Raw genomic sequence first — 17112 nt, forward strand, 5'->3', positions numbered from 1 at the left:
CTGAAAGCGAATAGTGCAATTACAAGGACTAACGACAAATACTAATAGCTTTGGTAGAGAAGATCGGACAGATTTCGCCAAGGCAAGCTGGGCAGTCGCCTATTGCTCCTATTCCAGATAACCCACTGTACCCTGTCTGAAAGGAAGTAACGCTAGAGTAGACTCGCGAAAAGTGTATAAGACACTTTTAAGATCAACTAAATAGCTAAGCCCAAGGGAAGTCGTTCGGGGAGGCCCTCCCTAATTCCACAAGGGTGAGAAGAAACAAACACGATAACGAAACGTTGAATCATGTAGAATTCGTAGGGTAAATGCAAAGCAAATTAGGAAGAATATGCAGTAAGCTAAGCGAAGAGGTAAGCAACGTTAGACTATACTACAACTACTAAACGTGTTATTTCTACTACTACACTACTACTACATACAAAAAAAATAAAAACATCTACAATCAACAATTACTTCAAATAAAGTGAACAAAAATAAGCATGCAAAATAAAAACTAATTCAAATTAACTACAAATAACTACAAAAAAACATGCAAAATAAAAAATTAATTTGAATAAAATCAACTTAATGAATTTTACTAGATGGAGCATGCAAGATAAAGAACTATTTCAACTACGGGGTCATCTTTGTCTTCTCCAGCGTCGATCTGAAACAGATACGGTGGTAATAGATTAATAAAGAGCAATTAAAATTAACTATTATCAAGTTTCTCACCTTAATTAACTGTAGACTGCAACCTCTCAATGTTTGCAGGTGTAAAAAGCAAACCAAATCCAGAATACCACGGCAGAAAGTCTGTTGTTCAAATAAGTTTCCAGTTGCTTCCACTTATCGGTTGAAAATTAACTGCATACGTTGCGAGGTGAAGACAAAAATAGCAAATCAAGACTAAGTCCAGAAAAGACAACACCCATGTAGACATGGCCGTTTCAGTACAGCTAAACTGAACTCATTTGTTCGATAATCTGCAGAGATGGACAAAAAAATATATTAATTACAATATTAAGTAAGGAAAGAATTAAACACACCTAAAAATAAGCACCAAAAAGCAAGTAAAATTGTGGAGTCATAATAAAAAGGCGACAAACGTCATTTTACACCATGACCATAGATCATGACATAAATATGGATAATCATAGATGCACGATAATACGTCAATTAATACTCTCAACAGATATTAAAAAAAAAAAAAATGAAATACCGTAGATACACGTTAACCTCAATTTATACTAAACAAAAGATAATTGGTTATTAGTAAGACATAGAGAGCAACTAATATGATGTAATGCATTCTCACCTTAATTAACTGCAGGAAGGAGTATTTTGTTGTTGAAGTTTAATGGGCAAGCCAAATCCAAGAGGAAAACCACTGCAGACAACCTGTTGTTTCAGTCCTTTCCAAATTAATTTCCAGTTGCCTCTTCCCCGAAAATTCAAAATTAACTCCATAATGTTGCAAAGTGAAGACATCAGAAGTATATATTACTTCAGTAGCATCAAAATTAACTGCAATTCCTTCTCTTTTATTGTATAATCTATAGAGACGGGCAAGAAAAAGTAATTAATTACCACTTTCAAAGCAAGTAAATCTATAACATTCACACTGATGGAAACATTAGTTCCACATCAATTCTGTTGTTCTGATTCTGCCATTTCTGAAAAGTTGTCAAGTTGTCTAATGAAAGTAACACAAATCTAATTGAAGTTTCTGAGACCTCATTCAATATTTTTAATTGATATTGTTACTTACCAGTTCATTCATTGTCATAAATCCTTCCTTTAGCAATGCCACACTGTCCCCATTCCAAATGAAACAAATGCACTATCATGCTTTCTTTGAGACTGTAGGTACAGCTATTTTCTGGAGTGAATGTTCCTGTAAAATGAAATCTTATTGATAAGTATTCACATAAATGTAGGTTCTCTAAAGTTAATATCACATAAATATAATATTACTAGATATGTAATTGTGGCAAATAAATATCTATTTTAGTCTGTATGCTCACCTAAATTAACTACAAGATCTAATCATTTTAAGGTGTAGTTTAATCGCTTTTCTTCTCAATTTTTACAGATTGACGATAAATTAAGAGTGGAAGAGCGTTCATTTAATGAATACTTATCAATAAGATTTCATTTTACAGGGACATTCACTCCAGAAAATAGCTGTACCTACAGTCTCAAAGAAAGCATGATAGTGCATTTGTTTCATTTGGAATGGGGACAGTGTGGCATTGCTAAAGGAAGGATTTATGACAATGAATGAACTGGTAAGTAACAATATCAATTAAAAATATTGAATGAGGTCTCAGAAACTTCAATTAGATTTGTGTTACTTTCATTAGACAACTTGACAACTTTTCAGAAATGGCAGAATCAGAACAACAGAATTGATGTGGAACTAATGTTTCCATCAGTGTGAATGTTATAGATTTACTTGCTTTGAAAGTGGTAATTAATTACTTTTTCTTGCCCGTCTCTATAGATTATACAATAAAAGAGAAGGAATTGCAGTTAATTTTGATGCTACTGAAGTAATATATACTTCTGATGTCTTCACTTTGCAACATTATGGAGTTAATTTTGAATTTTCGGGGAAGAGGCAACTGGAAATTAATTTGGAAAGGACTGAAACAACAGGTTGTCTGCAGTGGTTTTCCTCTTGGATTTGGCTTGCCCATTAAACTTCAACAACAAAATACTCCTTCCTGCAGTTAATTAAGGTGAGAATGCATTACATCATATTAGTTGCTCTCTATGTCTTACTAATAACCAATTATCTTTTGTTTAGTATAAATTGAGGTTAACGTGTATCTACGGTATTTCATTTTTTTTTTTTTTAATATCTGTTGAGAGTATTAATTGACGTATTATCGTGCATCTATGATTATCCATATTTATGTCATGATCTATGGTCATGGTGTAAAATGACGTTTGTCGCCTTTTTATTATGACTCCACAATTTTACTTGCTTTTTGGTGCTTATTTTTAGGTGTGTTTAATTCTTTCCTTACTTAATATTGTAATTAATATATTTTTTTGTCCATCTCTGCAGATTATCGAACAAATGAGTTCAGTTTAGCTGTACTGAAACGGCCATGTCTACATGGGTGTTGTCTTTTCTGGACTTAGTCTTGATTTGCTATTTTTGTCTTCACCTCGCAACGTATGCAGTTAATTTTCAACCGATAAGTGGAAGCAACTGGAAACTTATTTGAACAACAGACTTTCTGCCGTGGTATTCTGGATTTGGTTTGCTTTTTACACCTGCAAACATTGAGAGGTTGCAGTCTACAGTTAATTAAGGTGAGAAACTTGATAATAGTTAATTTTAATTGCTCTTTATTAATCTATTACCACCGTATCTGTTTCAGATCGACGCTGGAGAAGACAAAGATGACCCCGTAGTTGAAATAGTTCTTTATCTTGCATGNACAGCAATAATTAGAAAAGAATGATGGCCGACAACAGCAACAATTAGAAAATAATGATGGCCGACAACAGCAACAATTAGAAAATAATGATGGCCGACACTGCGTCATAGTGGAGCAATAATAATGGCCGACTATTGACAATACGAATAAACGTAAAACTAAAATCTTTTTTTAATTATATATATAAAAAAATAGTGTTTCAGCACAGGGTAAAGTCCAATTCTTGCTCTATTGCTCACTGATGTTAATGCTTTAAAGCGCACGAATATAAACAATTAGAATCAAATCAAATCAAAACGTTTTTCAAACAATTTTTAACACAAAGCGATTAAACAAATCGTTCACAAAAGTGAATTTCCACCACTCAAAGCAATGGTGCTAACAGTTTCGAGCTCACAGTGACTGATAGGGGGGAAAAACTAGTCTGTATAATAAAGACTTAAGACTGATTTTTTAAGCGACATTTCACTTAAATATTGATATGTACGAAAACTACTTACGATTAGGCTGTACATGCAGAACGCAGATAACAACCACTAATAAACACTAACAACAAACAATGTACCAATTACAAATAAAACATCACTTTAGGTAATTAGACTGTGGACGTATCAAGTATATCGGCAATTTACAGCAACAAAGGATAGCTACAAGATATCGATATTAAAAGCCAATGGACATTCGTCTCTATAACCGAGGATTTAATTTGTTCACGACATACGGCGGTCTACTGTTTGTTTCTTTTTTAACAAAAATAAAAAGCAATACATGATGTGTACGTTTTTTACTTAAAAAACAATATCATTAATGGCTATGGTACATAAAAGTACCTTAAATAAAACTGATTGCCAGTGAAAACATTACCTAAACATTTAGATTGCGAGAATAAAGTTGCTTTTTATTTCTTCAAACGGAGGTATAAACAAAAATTTACTTACATAAGTTTTGTTTTAGTGAACTACTTTCTAAGAAGCTGCTCTATATTGTCAAGATTCCTCCTAAGGGTATTATCGAAGCCTACACCTCTCATTTGTTCAACCAGGGTCACCTGTTTTTTTAAATTGGGAAGAATTGCTTGAACATCAGTTGGAATAAATTTGACCAATATGGAAAGTAATTGGAATGTGTTATTTACATTAAAGGCGAGATGTTTTTCTACGAGTGATACTATTGAGCTTTTTATAAGGTCATGCAATCCAGAAAAGTTGCTGTAACTGATTATCATTTTCAATAATTCCAATGCAACTGTTTTATTTGAATGAAACATTATTACTTCCAATACTGAAGGAAGCGTTTTTTGGATTATAATGATGACCTAAAAAACATTATTACAATTTTCTTACTTTTTAATAAATCTCATTTAAATGTAACTTACGTTTTTGTTTGTAGGAGAATTTTGCAGAGATGCCATAATTATCTTTAAAGCCTTTGTGGTACTTGTTTCCATTGATTTACAATTTGGCGATAGAAATCCTGTACAAATTTTTTCAAAAATAAAGACGCAAAGTTTTTCATTTTCAATGCATTTAAATATTGGAGAAGAATTTACTGGCAGATGGGGTAAATAACGTACAATTAAGTCTTTCATTAGTCTTTCCAGGTATAGGTCATTCCCACAATCAAGTTGGAATATTCCCTGAGAAAAAAAATAATATTATTAATTTAATACAGGTTTATAAAAACTATTAAGGATTCAATTTTATTGATTTAAACTACCTGTACAAATAAGTGCCATGTTCTTTGAAGCGCATTCAAAATAAAATTATGAGGGACTTTTCCTTTGAGAAAATCAGTTGGCAAAAGCAATGTATTAGTTAAACGACTCAACAAACAGTTTGATTTTGCTTTATTATAAAGAAGAACTGAGCAGTGGTAAAACAGGACTCCAAACATGGCATAAATATGTACTAGTAACTCTTCAGAAGTGGGCATCTTGATAATTTTTTCTATCCATGTGTCTGCATGTCCGAAACAAATCTCACAAACTTCTTTCAATGATGCATTACTCGAATGAGGCACGATATTCAGACTTAAACTTTTAATGAACGAGTGTAAGGAATCGCAATTTGATGAAATACCACAGGAAGAAAATGTCTTTAGTCTTAAGACCTTTCTAGATAAATTTGTATTTGAATTGGTCGTTATAAGACTGCATCGAATCCATGCCTGTAATATTGATATTTCTTCATCTTTGGGCAAAATTTGCGTGTCACTATTTTCGTTTAAATAAAAACTGATAAACTGAATTGTTATTCTTGGTGTAATCGTTTCTTCAGTAAACTGGCGAACATATTCTTTCGATAAATCTTTACTGTATTTGCATATCAAAGCAACCAACTCCCCAACCTAAATAGGAATAAAAAGGTATTTACTAAATTAATATAAAATATAATGAGAATTGAAACAAAAAACAAACCAAAAATCCTTCACATAAAAATAAAAAGATAAAGTAAAATTGAAGATCGGGAAAAGAGCTATCAAATACATACAAAACTGAAAATAATTACCTGTACAGGAACGTCTGGAGTTAGAGCTATTTGTCTGAGCCCTGGAAGGACATTTATTTGAAAAACATTTTCCCATGGTTGCCACTCGTCACACTCCTGAATTTTGCGCACCATATTGCATAAAAAGTTCAATAAAACGATTAGTTCTTCTTGTTTACAGTGTAACATGTATTTATACATCCAACTGCTTAAGAGGACAATTTTTCCTCGATAATTTCCGTAATTTATATTAAATATATACTTCATACCCTCTACATAAAGCTTGAGCAAATGATACAGACTTCTGTTATTTGAAGAGTATTCAGCAAGTTGAACCAATGGTTGAGCTACTGTTTCCAAAGATAATTTCTTTCTCTCATGAAATATTATCAACATTAAGTAAGTATTCCAAATTAAGGCAGAATTGCGACGATCAGGTGAGACATTTTCTAAAAATTGTAATAATTTTGAAGTGATTTCTTCAAAACTCACACTTTCATGAAGAGAAAGGAACAATATTATTATGTGGTACAATCCAAATTCATTAAATTCGTTGATTTTATGCAAAGGCAATCGGGAATATATTCTCCCTTTTATTCGAGGCCAGTGATTAGGATTATTTTGTAAATGTTTAGCTAACATATGCAAAAAATAATCATATGAACTTGTACATGAATGGAACTACAAAAATACAAATGATTAAAATCCATGATTCGCAATAAATATGCATTTGCATGAAAAATTACCTTTTCTGATACTAACTGGTCAATAAAGTTAACGAAAGCTTGAATACATTTAAAGGGTTTTTCGTTTGTAAAGGAACTATTTAACTTCTTGTTGAAATAATCCCACAATATTTGATACAAATCTATTTTGGCATGATTTATCCACCAATAATTCAATAAATTATCTACATGCTTTAATAACTTGAGAAATTCCTTATTGTCTATGGATTTTTTTAGAAATGATTTTAATTGAGATTCAACAATTGGAAAATTAGGTTTAATTCTATCACTGTTTGCTCCCACAAATTCCATATCTTTGTTTATTCCTTGTAGTGAAGCAATGTTTAAACTAGAATCAAACAGATCATATTTTAACTCTGATACATGCTAAATTAAAAGACTTACATTAACCACAGGGAGAATTCTTCATCATAGTTTAAAACAGGATTTAACACATCCCAAAATGATATACCGCAGTTTTCAGTAAATAACTGTAGTTTCAGCCACATTTTCTTAATACACAAACATCCAAAAGTATACGAATTGCTGTGAAAAAAATTGTGACTGCTATAAGAAATTTTTATTAAATCTTTAAATATGTTTGTAAGCTGAATTCTTATGTCTTCTTCATTTTTGGATGCCAAAAACACTATCGATAGTATCAACCACTGGAGGTCTAAGTAACTATGCAGAAAAACATAAGCAGGAGATTTCCGTTCATATTTGGCATGAATGATTTTCTTTAAGCACCTTTCATTTAGTTTGTGAATAGGAAATACAGACTTTTTAATTAAATTAAGCGATTTGTAAAGTTGGTCTTGTATTTCCAAAAAATTGTTTTCATATCTGTTTATGAGCAAACATTCTTGAAAACTTAACAGTATGTTTACTATTTCTCCGCGCAAGTTCATAGTTTGAGACACTGGGGAAATGTAGTCCGAAAAAATCACCTCTTCGATCTGTTTCCATGCTTTAACAACTAGTTTCATAAAAAGCTCGACTTCAAGGTAAAGTAAATTGTTATAACATTTTGTGTTTTTCAATTGAATGAGTTGCACATCAAACAAGCCATTGGAGTAAAATATGCGATTCAAATCGTCTTTAACTTTGATGTTATAAAATGTATCACAGTTAAGGCACTCGAAAGAATCCCAAGCAGGCATGATTATACAGTTTTTATACACTTAACACTAAATTAATATAATAAAACAAACACTTTTTACACAACACTTACCGGTATAATATTTAACCTAAAACCATAGATAAACTTAAAACATCTAATATTGGAAGTGGTTATCAAACCTGTACGTAAAGAAAATGTCTCCATAACAGTTAAAAGTAGTTGTATTTAAATTGTAAATGAATATTCTTTCGATATAATTAATTCGGCTTGTATACTTAAATATAAAATTAATGAAATTTTAATTTAATATTTATTCTTTGATGCTCTACTCAAGGGATTTGTCATAATATGGTGTCTCAAGTCCGCCATGTTTAATATAACCAGTTACACTTTATACTTGAGCATCAAGATGGATTAAATCATGATTACATTTGATTTGCCATTTAAATACTATCGTCAATAGGATAAAGTTATCAGGGAAATGACGAAAAAAAAAAGAAGTTGAAATAGGAATGTCGTATATTAATCAACATTTATAAAATATTTTAAATTGTAACAAACATGACTAGATTCATACTGATTCACAAATAAATGACAATGAGCGGCGTCAAACGCACAGATTTGGTGTGAGAGTGGGGCTGAGCATTCGCAAAGCAGAGCCCCCGCAAATTAAACAACGATAACATTAACAAGTACACAAGTACCGTTTCCCGCATTTTTCGAAACCTTTTCTTTTACGTTCTTTTTTTTATCTTACAACGAAATATAAATCACTGCGTATTCGTATATGTTCGTTCCCTCTCGATTTTTTATTGATTATCGTTTACACAGTAATAATAATAATTATTTTTCTTTTTATTATTAGCATTCGAATTTCGATCAATTTTTTTAATGTAGTGGTAATATTGCGAATGGTGACCGCTTCAGGGGTCCAACGAGCCGGCCGCTGGCCCCTGGGCCATTCGCGCCCCTGGTTCATCTATACGCGGTTGTAGTACCACGAATTATTAGGTGATAGCCTTAGTTAGGTATTTATAGAGCTATAATCAAGCAAACGTTCTACTATACATATTTATTTCGACAGTGCATGTACGAATTAGTGCAGAAAATGCTCATAAAACTCATCAACTTTTATTTTCTCCTATTTTCCTTCAATTTCATTTATTTTTTTTTATGTTTTTAAATAAAATGTTAATCAAATATTTTAAGCCGTAATGAATAAAATATTTTTGAAGCAATGAAAAAATATTAACAATAATTTATTTATTTAAAATAATAGCCTGATTTTGTTGCTCTATTATTTTTATGTTAATAGGCAACTGCACAATCAGTTCTGATTTAATATTAGGTAAACGTTTCCATTAAAATTTTGTTAAAATCTAGACTTTTTTAATATTAAGAATATCATAAAAAGAAGAATTAAATAATTCGAAACTTTACTATAAGCGAAAATTCGGTTAATTCAGGAAAACTCATTGAATTTTCTTAAAGATTAACAACGATAAATAAAAAAATGCAAAGTACCTACTAAGGTGAAAACTTTGTAAAATTACATTACTGGATGCTTTTAACTGCTGGACAATAGTTTTGTGACATAAATAAAAAAAATGACGATAAATGAAATATTGCTAGTATCGCGTGTGGTCAAAATTTGATCATTTTACTGCAAATACATAATATAAAAGAAAAAAAGATATTGTATCGACCGGGAGTCGAAACCGCAGGAAGAGAATACTACTGTAGTAAAGTTCTTCTAACTTAAGGCGTTTTCTACTGGTATTAATTACGATTAATTCAAATTAGATTACATCTGATTTAATGGCAACATTTGCACAATTTTTTTTGTTATAGGCACGAGTACTGTAGAAGTAGTCATTAGACCTACAAGTGGTTTTATGACGCACTTGCTGCACCAAATTTGTCCGAAACAATCTACCATATCTAATGTTTGGCTAATAGTTTAAAATTACATTTTTTTCCTTTATTTGGGCAGTAGAACATTCTACGAGGCGTCGTACAATTGAATATGTCTTAGTACAGTAAATTTTTGGCGTGATTACTGACGCCGTCAAAAATACTCTTGGACGGAAAAAGTTGTGGAATAAAATTAAAATTAAGACACACAAAGTACTTAGCAAGTGTTTTCGTTATAATTTCTATGTAAGTACAGATCTGCATTTCGAGTTGTAAAAGTTAGTTATTATTATATACCGGTGCATTTGCAATAGATAACTTAGTAAGTGTTAATTGTGACGATAAATGTTATTGTTTGGTCCTATACGTAGGTAGGTACTTGTAAAATATCTGTTACACGCTTAACAGTAGTAGTAGTAGTATGTAGTGGAGTAGTAGGGTGGGGAAGTTATTATTTATTTAAAAATTACATGTTCGTCTTTATATACTTTTTTAAAACTTATCATTTTTTTAATACGATTAACCCTGACTTAATTCATTTGATTTCTAGAAATACGCGCTATATCACAGTGAACAATAATCATCAATACATTAACCTAATTACAATTTGATAATGCTCGTTATATGATATGTACTTCCGCAAGACATTATTAATTTTTTTTTANCTCTTCCACTCTTAATTTATCGTCAATCTGTAAAAATTGAGAAGAAAAGCGATTAAACTACACCTTAAAATAATTAATACACGAAATATAATGAAAATAAGCACCGGAAAGTAAAATTGCAAACTTGAACAATGGTGACGAGGCGTCGCTTTTAATACAAAATGGCAAGATGAACAAAATGCATAAAATTCATAAGATATAATAACTATGATCTTCACTTTTGCAGAAATTTTAATGGATGTTCTCTTTGAATTTTTGTTGTCTATGAATTTTCTTGACAGAATCAACAAATGTAGTGGCGCTATAAACGCCAAAAGTATTTTTGGAAAAATTTAAATAAATTTAAGTTAAGCAATACATACAAATTTGACGGAATAGTATTAGTTCGACATTTCATTACAAAAAGAAGTTATAGATGTATATACTATATATTCTCACCCTCGTTAGCTGCAGACTGTAATGTTCTAAAATTCACACATACAAAAAACAAAGGAAATTTGGAAATAAATAATGGCGTTTTAATGGTGATCTAGCTATCAATATTAAAGCGAATAAAATAATAGCATTTTAAAGTGGCGCAGTTATAGACAGGTGAAAGGAGAAGTAATGGATGTGCATGTTATTAATGTACCATTAGTTATTAATCAAAATAAACATTTCTTATGTTCATAATTCAAAGATTTAATACTCCTTGTTCCTTAACTTTTTATACTCTTACTGAAGTTAATATATACAGAAAATTTAAAATAAATACTTTATCTCTTGTGTTATGTTAACTTTCACACTGCCAGAAAGAATAAAGGTCTATATTAATTCTGCTGCTGTTTTTTGACACTTATGAAATAATGTTTAAAACTTAACTATTGAAAGAGCTTTAGAAATGTCTAAGAACTTGAACTTTCTAGGATCTCATTTGCTATTTTTAATTAATTTTGTTACTTACCCGTTTGTTGTCTTAAATCCTTCCTTTAAAAACAACACGCTGTCTCTGTTCCAAATGAAAGAAAACAGGCACTTTCCTTTAAGACTTTAAGTACAGCTACTTTCTTGAGTGAAGGAGGGCTGGTACAGCGAATGCCCTGTGGCTTTCAGTTTTTAAAATGTTCCTGTAAAATAAAATTTTGTAACAGTATTTAGATATTTGTTTCTTATGCTGAAGTGTATGGTGTGTTGCAAACAAGCAATCCTTTAAATTTTAATCATTGATTACTATACATCTATTAAAAAACCATAATGGTCGACATCAGTGACAATGCGACAACAATTGAAACAGAATGATGGCCGACAACAGCAATAATTAGAAAAGAATGATGGCCGACAACAGCAACAATTAGAAAATAATGATGGCCGACAACAGCAACAATTAGAAAATAATGATGGCCGACACTGCGTCATAGTGGAGCAATAATAATGGCCGACTATTGACAATACGAATAAACGTAAAACTAAAATCTTTTTTTAATTATATATATAAAAAAATAGTGTTTCAGCACAGGGTAAAGTCCAATTCTTGCTCTATTGCTCACTGATGTTAATGCTTTAAAGCGCACGAATATAAACAATTAGAATCAAATCAAATCAAAACGTTTTTCAAACAATTTTTAACACAAAGCGATTAAACAAATCGTTCACAAAAGTGAATTTCCACCACTCAAAGCAATGGTGCTAACAGTTTCGAGCTCACAGTGACTGATAGGGGGGAAAAACTAGTCTGTATAATAAAGACTTAAGACTGATTTTTTAAGCGACATTTCACTTAAATATTGATATGTACGAAAACTACTTACGATTAGGCTGTACATGCAGAACGCAGATAACAACCACTAATAAACACTAACAACAAACAATGTACCAATTACAAATAAAACATCACTTTAGGTAATTAGACTGTGGACGTATCAAGTATATCGGCAATTTACAGCAACAAAGGATAGCTACAAGATATCGATATTAAAAGCCAATGGACATTCGTCTCTATAACCGAGGATTTAATTTGTTCACGACATACGGCGGTCTACTGTTTGTTTCTTTTTTAACAAAAATAAAAAGCAATACATGATGTGTACGTTTTTTACTTAAAAAACAATATCATTAATGGCTATGGTACATAAAAGTACCTTAAATAAAACTGATTGCCAGTGAAAACATTACCTAAACATTTAGATTGCGAGAATAAAGTTGCTTTTTATTTCTTCAAACGGAGGTATAAACAAAAATTTACTTACATAAGTTTTGTTTTAGTGAACTACTTTCTAAGAAGCTGCTCTATATTGTCAAGATTCCTCCTAAGGGTATTATCGAAGCCTACACCTCTCATTTGTTCAACCAGGGTCACCTGTTTTTTTAAATTGGGAAGAATTGCTTGAACATCAGTTGGAATAAATTTGACCAATATGGAAAGTAATTGGAATGTGTTATTTACATTAAAGGCGAGATGTTTTTCTACGAGTGATACTATTGAGCTTTTTATAAGGTCATGCAATCCAGAAAAGTTGCTGTAACTGATTATCATTTTCAATAATTCCAATGCAACTGTTTTATTTGAATGAAACATTATTACTTCCAATACTGAAGGAAGCGTTTTTTGGATTATAATGATGACCTAAAAAACATTATTACAATTTTCTTACTTTTTAATAAATCTCATTTAAATGTAACTTACGTTTTTGTTTGTAGGAGAATTTTGCAGAGATGCCATAATTATCTTTAAAGCCTTTGTGGTACTTGTTTCCATTGATTTACAATTTGGCGATAGAAATCCTGTACAAATTTTTTCAAAAATAAAGACGCAAAGTTTTTCATTTTCAATGCATTTAAATATTGGAGAAGAATTTACTGGCAGATGGGGTAAATAACGTACAATTAAGTCTTTCATTAGTCTTTCCAGGTATAGGTCATTCCCACAATCAAGTTGGAATATTCCCTGAGAAAAAAAATAATATTATTNTACATTTTATAACATTTTGTGTTTTTCAATTGAATGAGTTGCACATCAAACAAGCCATTGGAGTAAAATATGCGATTCAAATCGTCTTTAACTTTGATGTTATAAAATGTAAATAAGTTTATGAGGGACTTTTCCTTTGAGAAAATCAGTTGGCAAAAGCAATGTATTAGTTAAACGACTCAACAAACAGTTTGATTTTGCTTTATTATAAAGAAGAACTGAGCAGTGGTAAAACAGGACTCCAAACATGGCATAAATATGTACTAGTAACTCTTCAGAAGTGGGCATCTTGATAATTTTTTCTATCCATGTGTCTGCATGTCCGAAACAAATCTCACAAACTTCTTTCAATGATGCATTACTCGAATGAGGCACGATATTCAGACTTAAACTTTTAATGAACGAGTGTAAGGAATCGCAATTTGATGAAATACCACAGGAAGAAAATGTCTTTAGTCTTAAGACCTTTCTAGATAAATTTGTATTTGAATTGGTCGTTATAAGACTGCATCGAATCCATGCCTGTAATATTGATATTTCTTCATCTTTGGGCAAAATTTGCGTGTCACTATTTTCGTTTAAATAAAAACTGATAAACTGAATTGTTATTCTTGGTGTAATCGTTTCTTCAGTAAACTGGCGAACATATTCTTTCGATAAATCTTTACTGTATTTGCATATCAAAGCAACCAACTCCCCAACCTAAATAGGAATAAAAAGGTATTTACTAAATTAATATAAAATATAATGAGAATTGAAACAAAAAACAAACCAAAAATCCTTCACATAAAAATAAAAAGATAAAGTAAAATTGAAGATCGGGAAAAGAGCTATCAAATACATACAAAACTGAAAATAATTACCTGTACAGGAACGTCTGGAGTTAGAGCTATTTGTCTGAGCCCTGGAAGGACATTTATTTGAAAAACATTTTCCCATGGTTGCCACTCGTCACACTCCTGAATTTTGCGCACCATATTGCATAAAAAGTTCAATAAAACGATTAGTTCTTCTTGTTTACAGTGTAACATGTATTTATACATCCAACTGCTTAAGAGGACAATTTTTCCTCGATAATTTCCGTAATTTATATTAAATATATACTTCATACCCTCTACATAAAGCTTGAGCAAATGATACAGACTTCTGTTATTTGAAGAGTATTCAGCAAGTTGAACCAATGGTTGAGCTACTGTTTCCAAAGATAATTTCTTTCTCTCATGAAATATTATCAACATTAAGTAAGTATTCCAAATTAAGGCAGAATTGCGACGATCAGGTGAGACATTTTCTAAAAATTGTAATAATTTTGAAGTGATTTCTTCAAAACTCACACTTTCATGAAGAGAAAGGAACAATATTATTATGTGGTACAATCCAAATTCATTAAATTCGTTGATTTTATGCAAAGGCAATCGGGAATATATTCTCCCTTTTATTCGAGGCCAGTGATTAGGATTATTTTGTAAATGTTTAGCTAACATATGCAAAAAATAATCATATGAACTTGTACATGAATGGAACTACAAAAATACAAATGATTAAAATCCATGATTCGCAATAAATATGCATTTGCATGAAAAATTACCTTTTCTGATACTAACTGGTCAATAAAGTTAACGAAAGCTTGAATACATTTAAAGGGTTTTTCGTTTGTAAAGGAACTATTTAACTTCTTGTTGAAATAATCCCACAATATTTGATACAAATCTATTTTGGCATGATTTATCCACCAATAATTCAATAAATTATCTACATGCTTTAATAACTTGAGAAATTCCTTATTGTCTATGGATTTTTTTAGAAATGATTTTAATTGAGATTCAACAATTGGAAAATTAGGTTTAATTCTATCACTGTTTGCTCCCACAAATTCCATATCTTTGTTTATTCCTTGTAGTGAAGCAATGTTTAAACTAGAATCAAACAGATCATATTTTAACTCTGATACATGCTAAATTAAAAGACTTACATTAACCACAGGGAGAATTCTTCATCATAGTTTAAAACAGGATTTAACACATCCCAAAATGATATACCGCAGTTTTCAGTAAATAACTGTAGTTTCAGCCACATTTTCTTAATACACAAACATCCAAAAGTATACGAATTGCTGTGAAAAAAATTGTGACTGCTATAAGAAATTTTTATTAAATCTTTAAATATGTTTGTAAGCTGAATTCTTATGTCTTCTTCATTTTTGGATGCCAAAAACACTATCGATAGTATCAACCACTGGAGGTCTAAGTAACTATGCAGAAAAACATAAGCAGGAGATTTCCGTTCATATTTGGCATGAATGATTTTCTTTAAGCACCTTTCATTTAGTTTGTGAATAGGAAATACAGACTTTTTAATTAAATTAAGCGATTTGTAAAGTTGGTCTTGTATTTCCAAAAAATTGTTTTCATATCTGTTTATGAGCAAACATTCTTGAAAACTTAACAGTATGTTTACTATTTCTCCGCGCAAGTTCATAGTTTGAGACACTGGGGAAATGTAGTCCGAAAAAATCACCTCTTCGATCTGTTTCCATGCTTTAACAACTAGTTTCATAAAAAGCTCGACTTCAAGGTAAAGTAAATTGTTATAACATTTTGTGTTTTTCAATTGAATGAGTTGCACATCAAACAAGCCATTGGAGTAAAATATGCGATTCAAATCGTCTTTAACTTTGATGTTATAAAATGTATCACAGTTAAGGCACTCGAAAGAATCCCAAGCAGGCATGATTATACAGTTTTTATACACTTAACACTAAATTAATATAATAAAACAAACACTTTTTACACAACACTTACCGGTATAATATTTAACCTAAAACCATAGATAAACTTAAAACATCTAATATTGGAAGTGGTTATCAAACCTGTACGTAAAGAAAATGTCTCCATAACAGTTAAAAGTAGTTGTATTTAAATTGTAAATGAATATTCTTTCGATATAATTAATTCGGCTTGTATACTTAAATATAAAATTAATGAAATTTTAATTTAATATTTATTCTTTNTATTTTTCCGAACTTGGAAAAAGACCCAATGCAACTTATGCTCTCCTAATACAAATGTTGAAATTTATGAAAATTTTCGGTTTTGAGCCACATACGAGGGTTAATTAAAAAGTAATGGAAAAATCAAAAATTTGGTTGTTCCATAACTTTCTGACCAGCCCTCGTATATGACGCAAAATTGAAAATTTTGTTAAATCTGAAAATTTGTATTAGGAGAGCATAAGTCGCAAGAGGTCTTTTTCAAAGTACCAATTTTTAGCGCGGGATCAACTATATAGCAGCCTTGTTTTTCGTTTTACGCGATAAAAATTGGTACTTTGAAAAAGACCTCTTGCGACTTATGCTCTCCTAATACAAATGTTGAAATTTATGAAAATTTTCGGTTTTGCGCCAAATACGAGGGTTAGTCAGAAAGTAATGGAAAATCAAAAATTGTTATTTGAAATTGAAAAAGACCTCTCGCGACTTATGCTCTCCTAATACAAATTTTCAGATTTAACAAAATTTTCAATTTTGCGTCATATACGAGGGCTGGTCAGAAAGTTATGGAACAACCAAATTTTTGATTTTTCCATTACTTTTTAATTAACCCTCGTATGTGGCTCAAAACCGAAAATTTTCATAAATTTCAACATTTGTATTAGGAGAGCATAAGTTGCATTGGATCTTTTTCAAAATTCAGAATTAAAGCGCGGGATTAACTTCAGCTTTTTTTCAAATTGTTGCTCTGGTAATTTTCAAAAATTGACACAATTTCCTTTCTTTTTATAGTATTTATGCTATTTTATTCTTTACTGTTGTT

At 30.9% G+C, this 17112-nt stretch overlaps 2 protein-coding genes and 3 long non-coding RNA genes across 6 annotated transcripts in view; 1 reads left to right on the forward strand and 4 right to left on the reverse strand.

Annotated features, from left to right (window-relative positions):
• Nucleotides 1–612: 612 nt before the first annotated feature.
• Nucleotides 613–2031, reverse strand: LOC112906583. Its single transcript, XR_003232438.1, has 5 exons — nucleotides 2013–2031; nucleotides 1757–1882; nucleotides 1304–1541; nucleotides 721–971; nucleotides 613–652 (listed from the first exon to the last, which is right to left on the reverse strand). It is a non-coding gene; the product is annotated as an uncharacterized LOC112906583 (long non-coding RNA).
• Nucleotides 2032–2777: 746 nt separating this feature from the next.
• Nucleotides 2778–3420, forward strand: LOC112906584. Its single transcript, XR_003232439.1, has 3 exons — nucleotides 2778–2998; nucleotides 3062–3312; nucleotides 3381–3420. It is a non-coding gene; the product is annotated as an uncharacterized LOC112906584 (long non-coding RNA).
• Nucleotides 3421–3802: 382 nt separating this feature from the next.
• LOC108741968 (protein MMS22-like) lies at nucleotides 3803–16128 on the reverse strand. 2 transcript variants are annotated; one of them, XM_025980931.1, is made up of 8 exons: nucleotides 15990–16128; nucleotides 13316–13408; nucleotides 7057–7680; nucleotides 6673–7000; nucleotides 5948–6607; nucleotides 5157–5786; nucleotides 4816–5076; nucleotides 3803–4755 (listed from the first exon to the last, which is right to left on the reverse strand). In XM_025980931.1, the coding sequence occupies exons 1-8, from the start codon at nucleotides 16028–16030 to the stop codon at nucleotides 4399–4401; spliced, it is 2994 nt and encodes a 997-aa protein (XP_025836716.1). In that variant the 5' UTR covers nucleotides 16031–16128; the 3' UTR covers nucleotides 3803–4398. The 2 variants fall into 2 exon arrangements, with proteins under 2 accessions (XP_025836716.1, XP_025836715.1); XM_025980930.1 differs by lacking the exons at nucleotides 13316–13408; nucleotides 15990–16128 and having other exon boundaries at nucleotides 7057–7912.
• LOC112906581 lies at nucleotides 10354–13283 on the reverse strand. Its single transcript, XR_003232432.1, has 4 exons — nucleotides 13016–13283; nucleotides 12579–12955; nucleotides 11297–11459; nucleotides 10354–10380 (listed from the first exon to the last, which is right to left on the reverse strand). It is a non-coding gene; the product is annotated as an uncharacterized LOC112906581 (long non-coding RNA).
• A 477-nt stretch (nucleotides 16129–16605) lies between the features above and the next one.
• Nucleotides 16606–17112, reverse strand: part of LOC112906600 (protein MMS22-like) — a 4763-nt gene continuing 4256 nt past the window's right edge. The window contains exon 6 of the mRNA XM_025981004.1: nucleotides 16606–16658. Within this exon, the coding sequence (XP_025836789.1) occupies nucleotides 16606–16658 (53 nt within the window). The remainder of the gene's footprint in view (nucleotides 16659–17112) is intronic.

This window comes from Agrilus planipennis, unplaced genomic scaffold, assembly GCF_000699045.2.
Source record: "Agrilus planipennis isolate EAB-ADULT unplaced genomic scaffold, Apla_2.0 scaffold2, whole genome shotgun sequence".
Classification (NCBI taxonomy): domain Eukaryota; kingdom Metazoa; phylum Arthropoda; class Insecta; order Coleoptera; family Buprestidae; genus Agrilus; species Agrilus planipennis.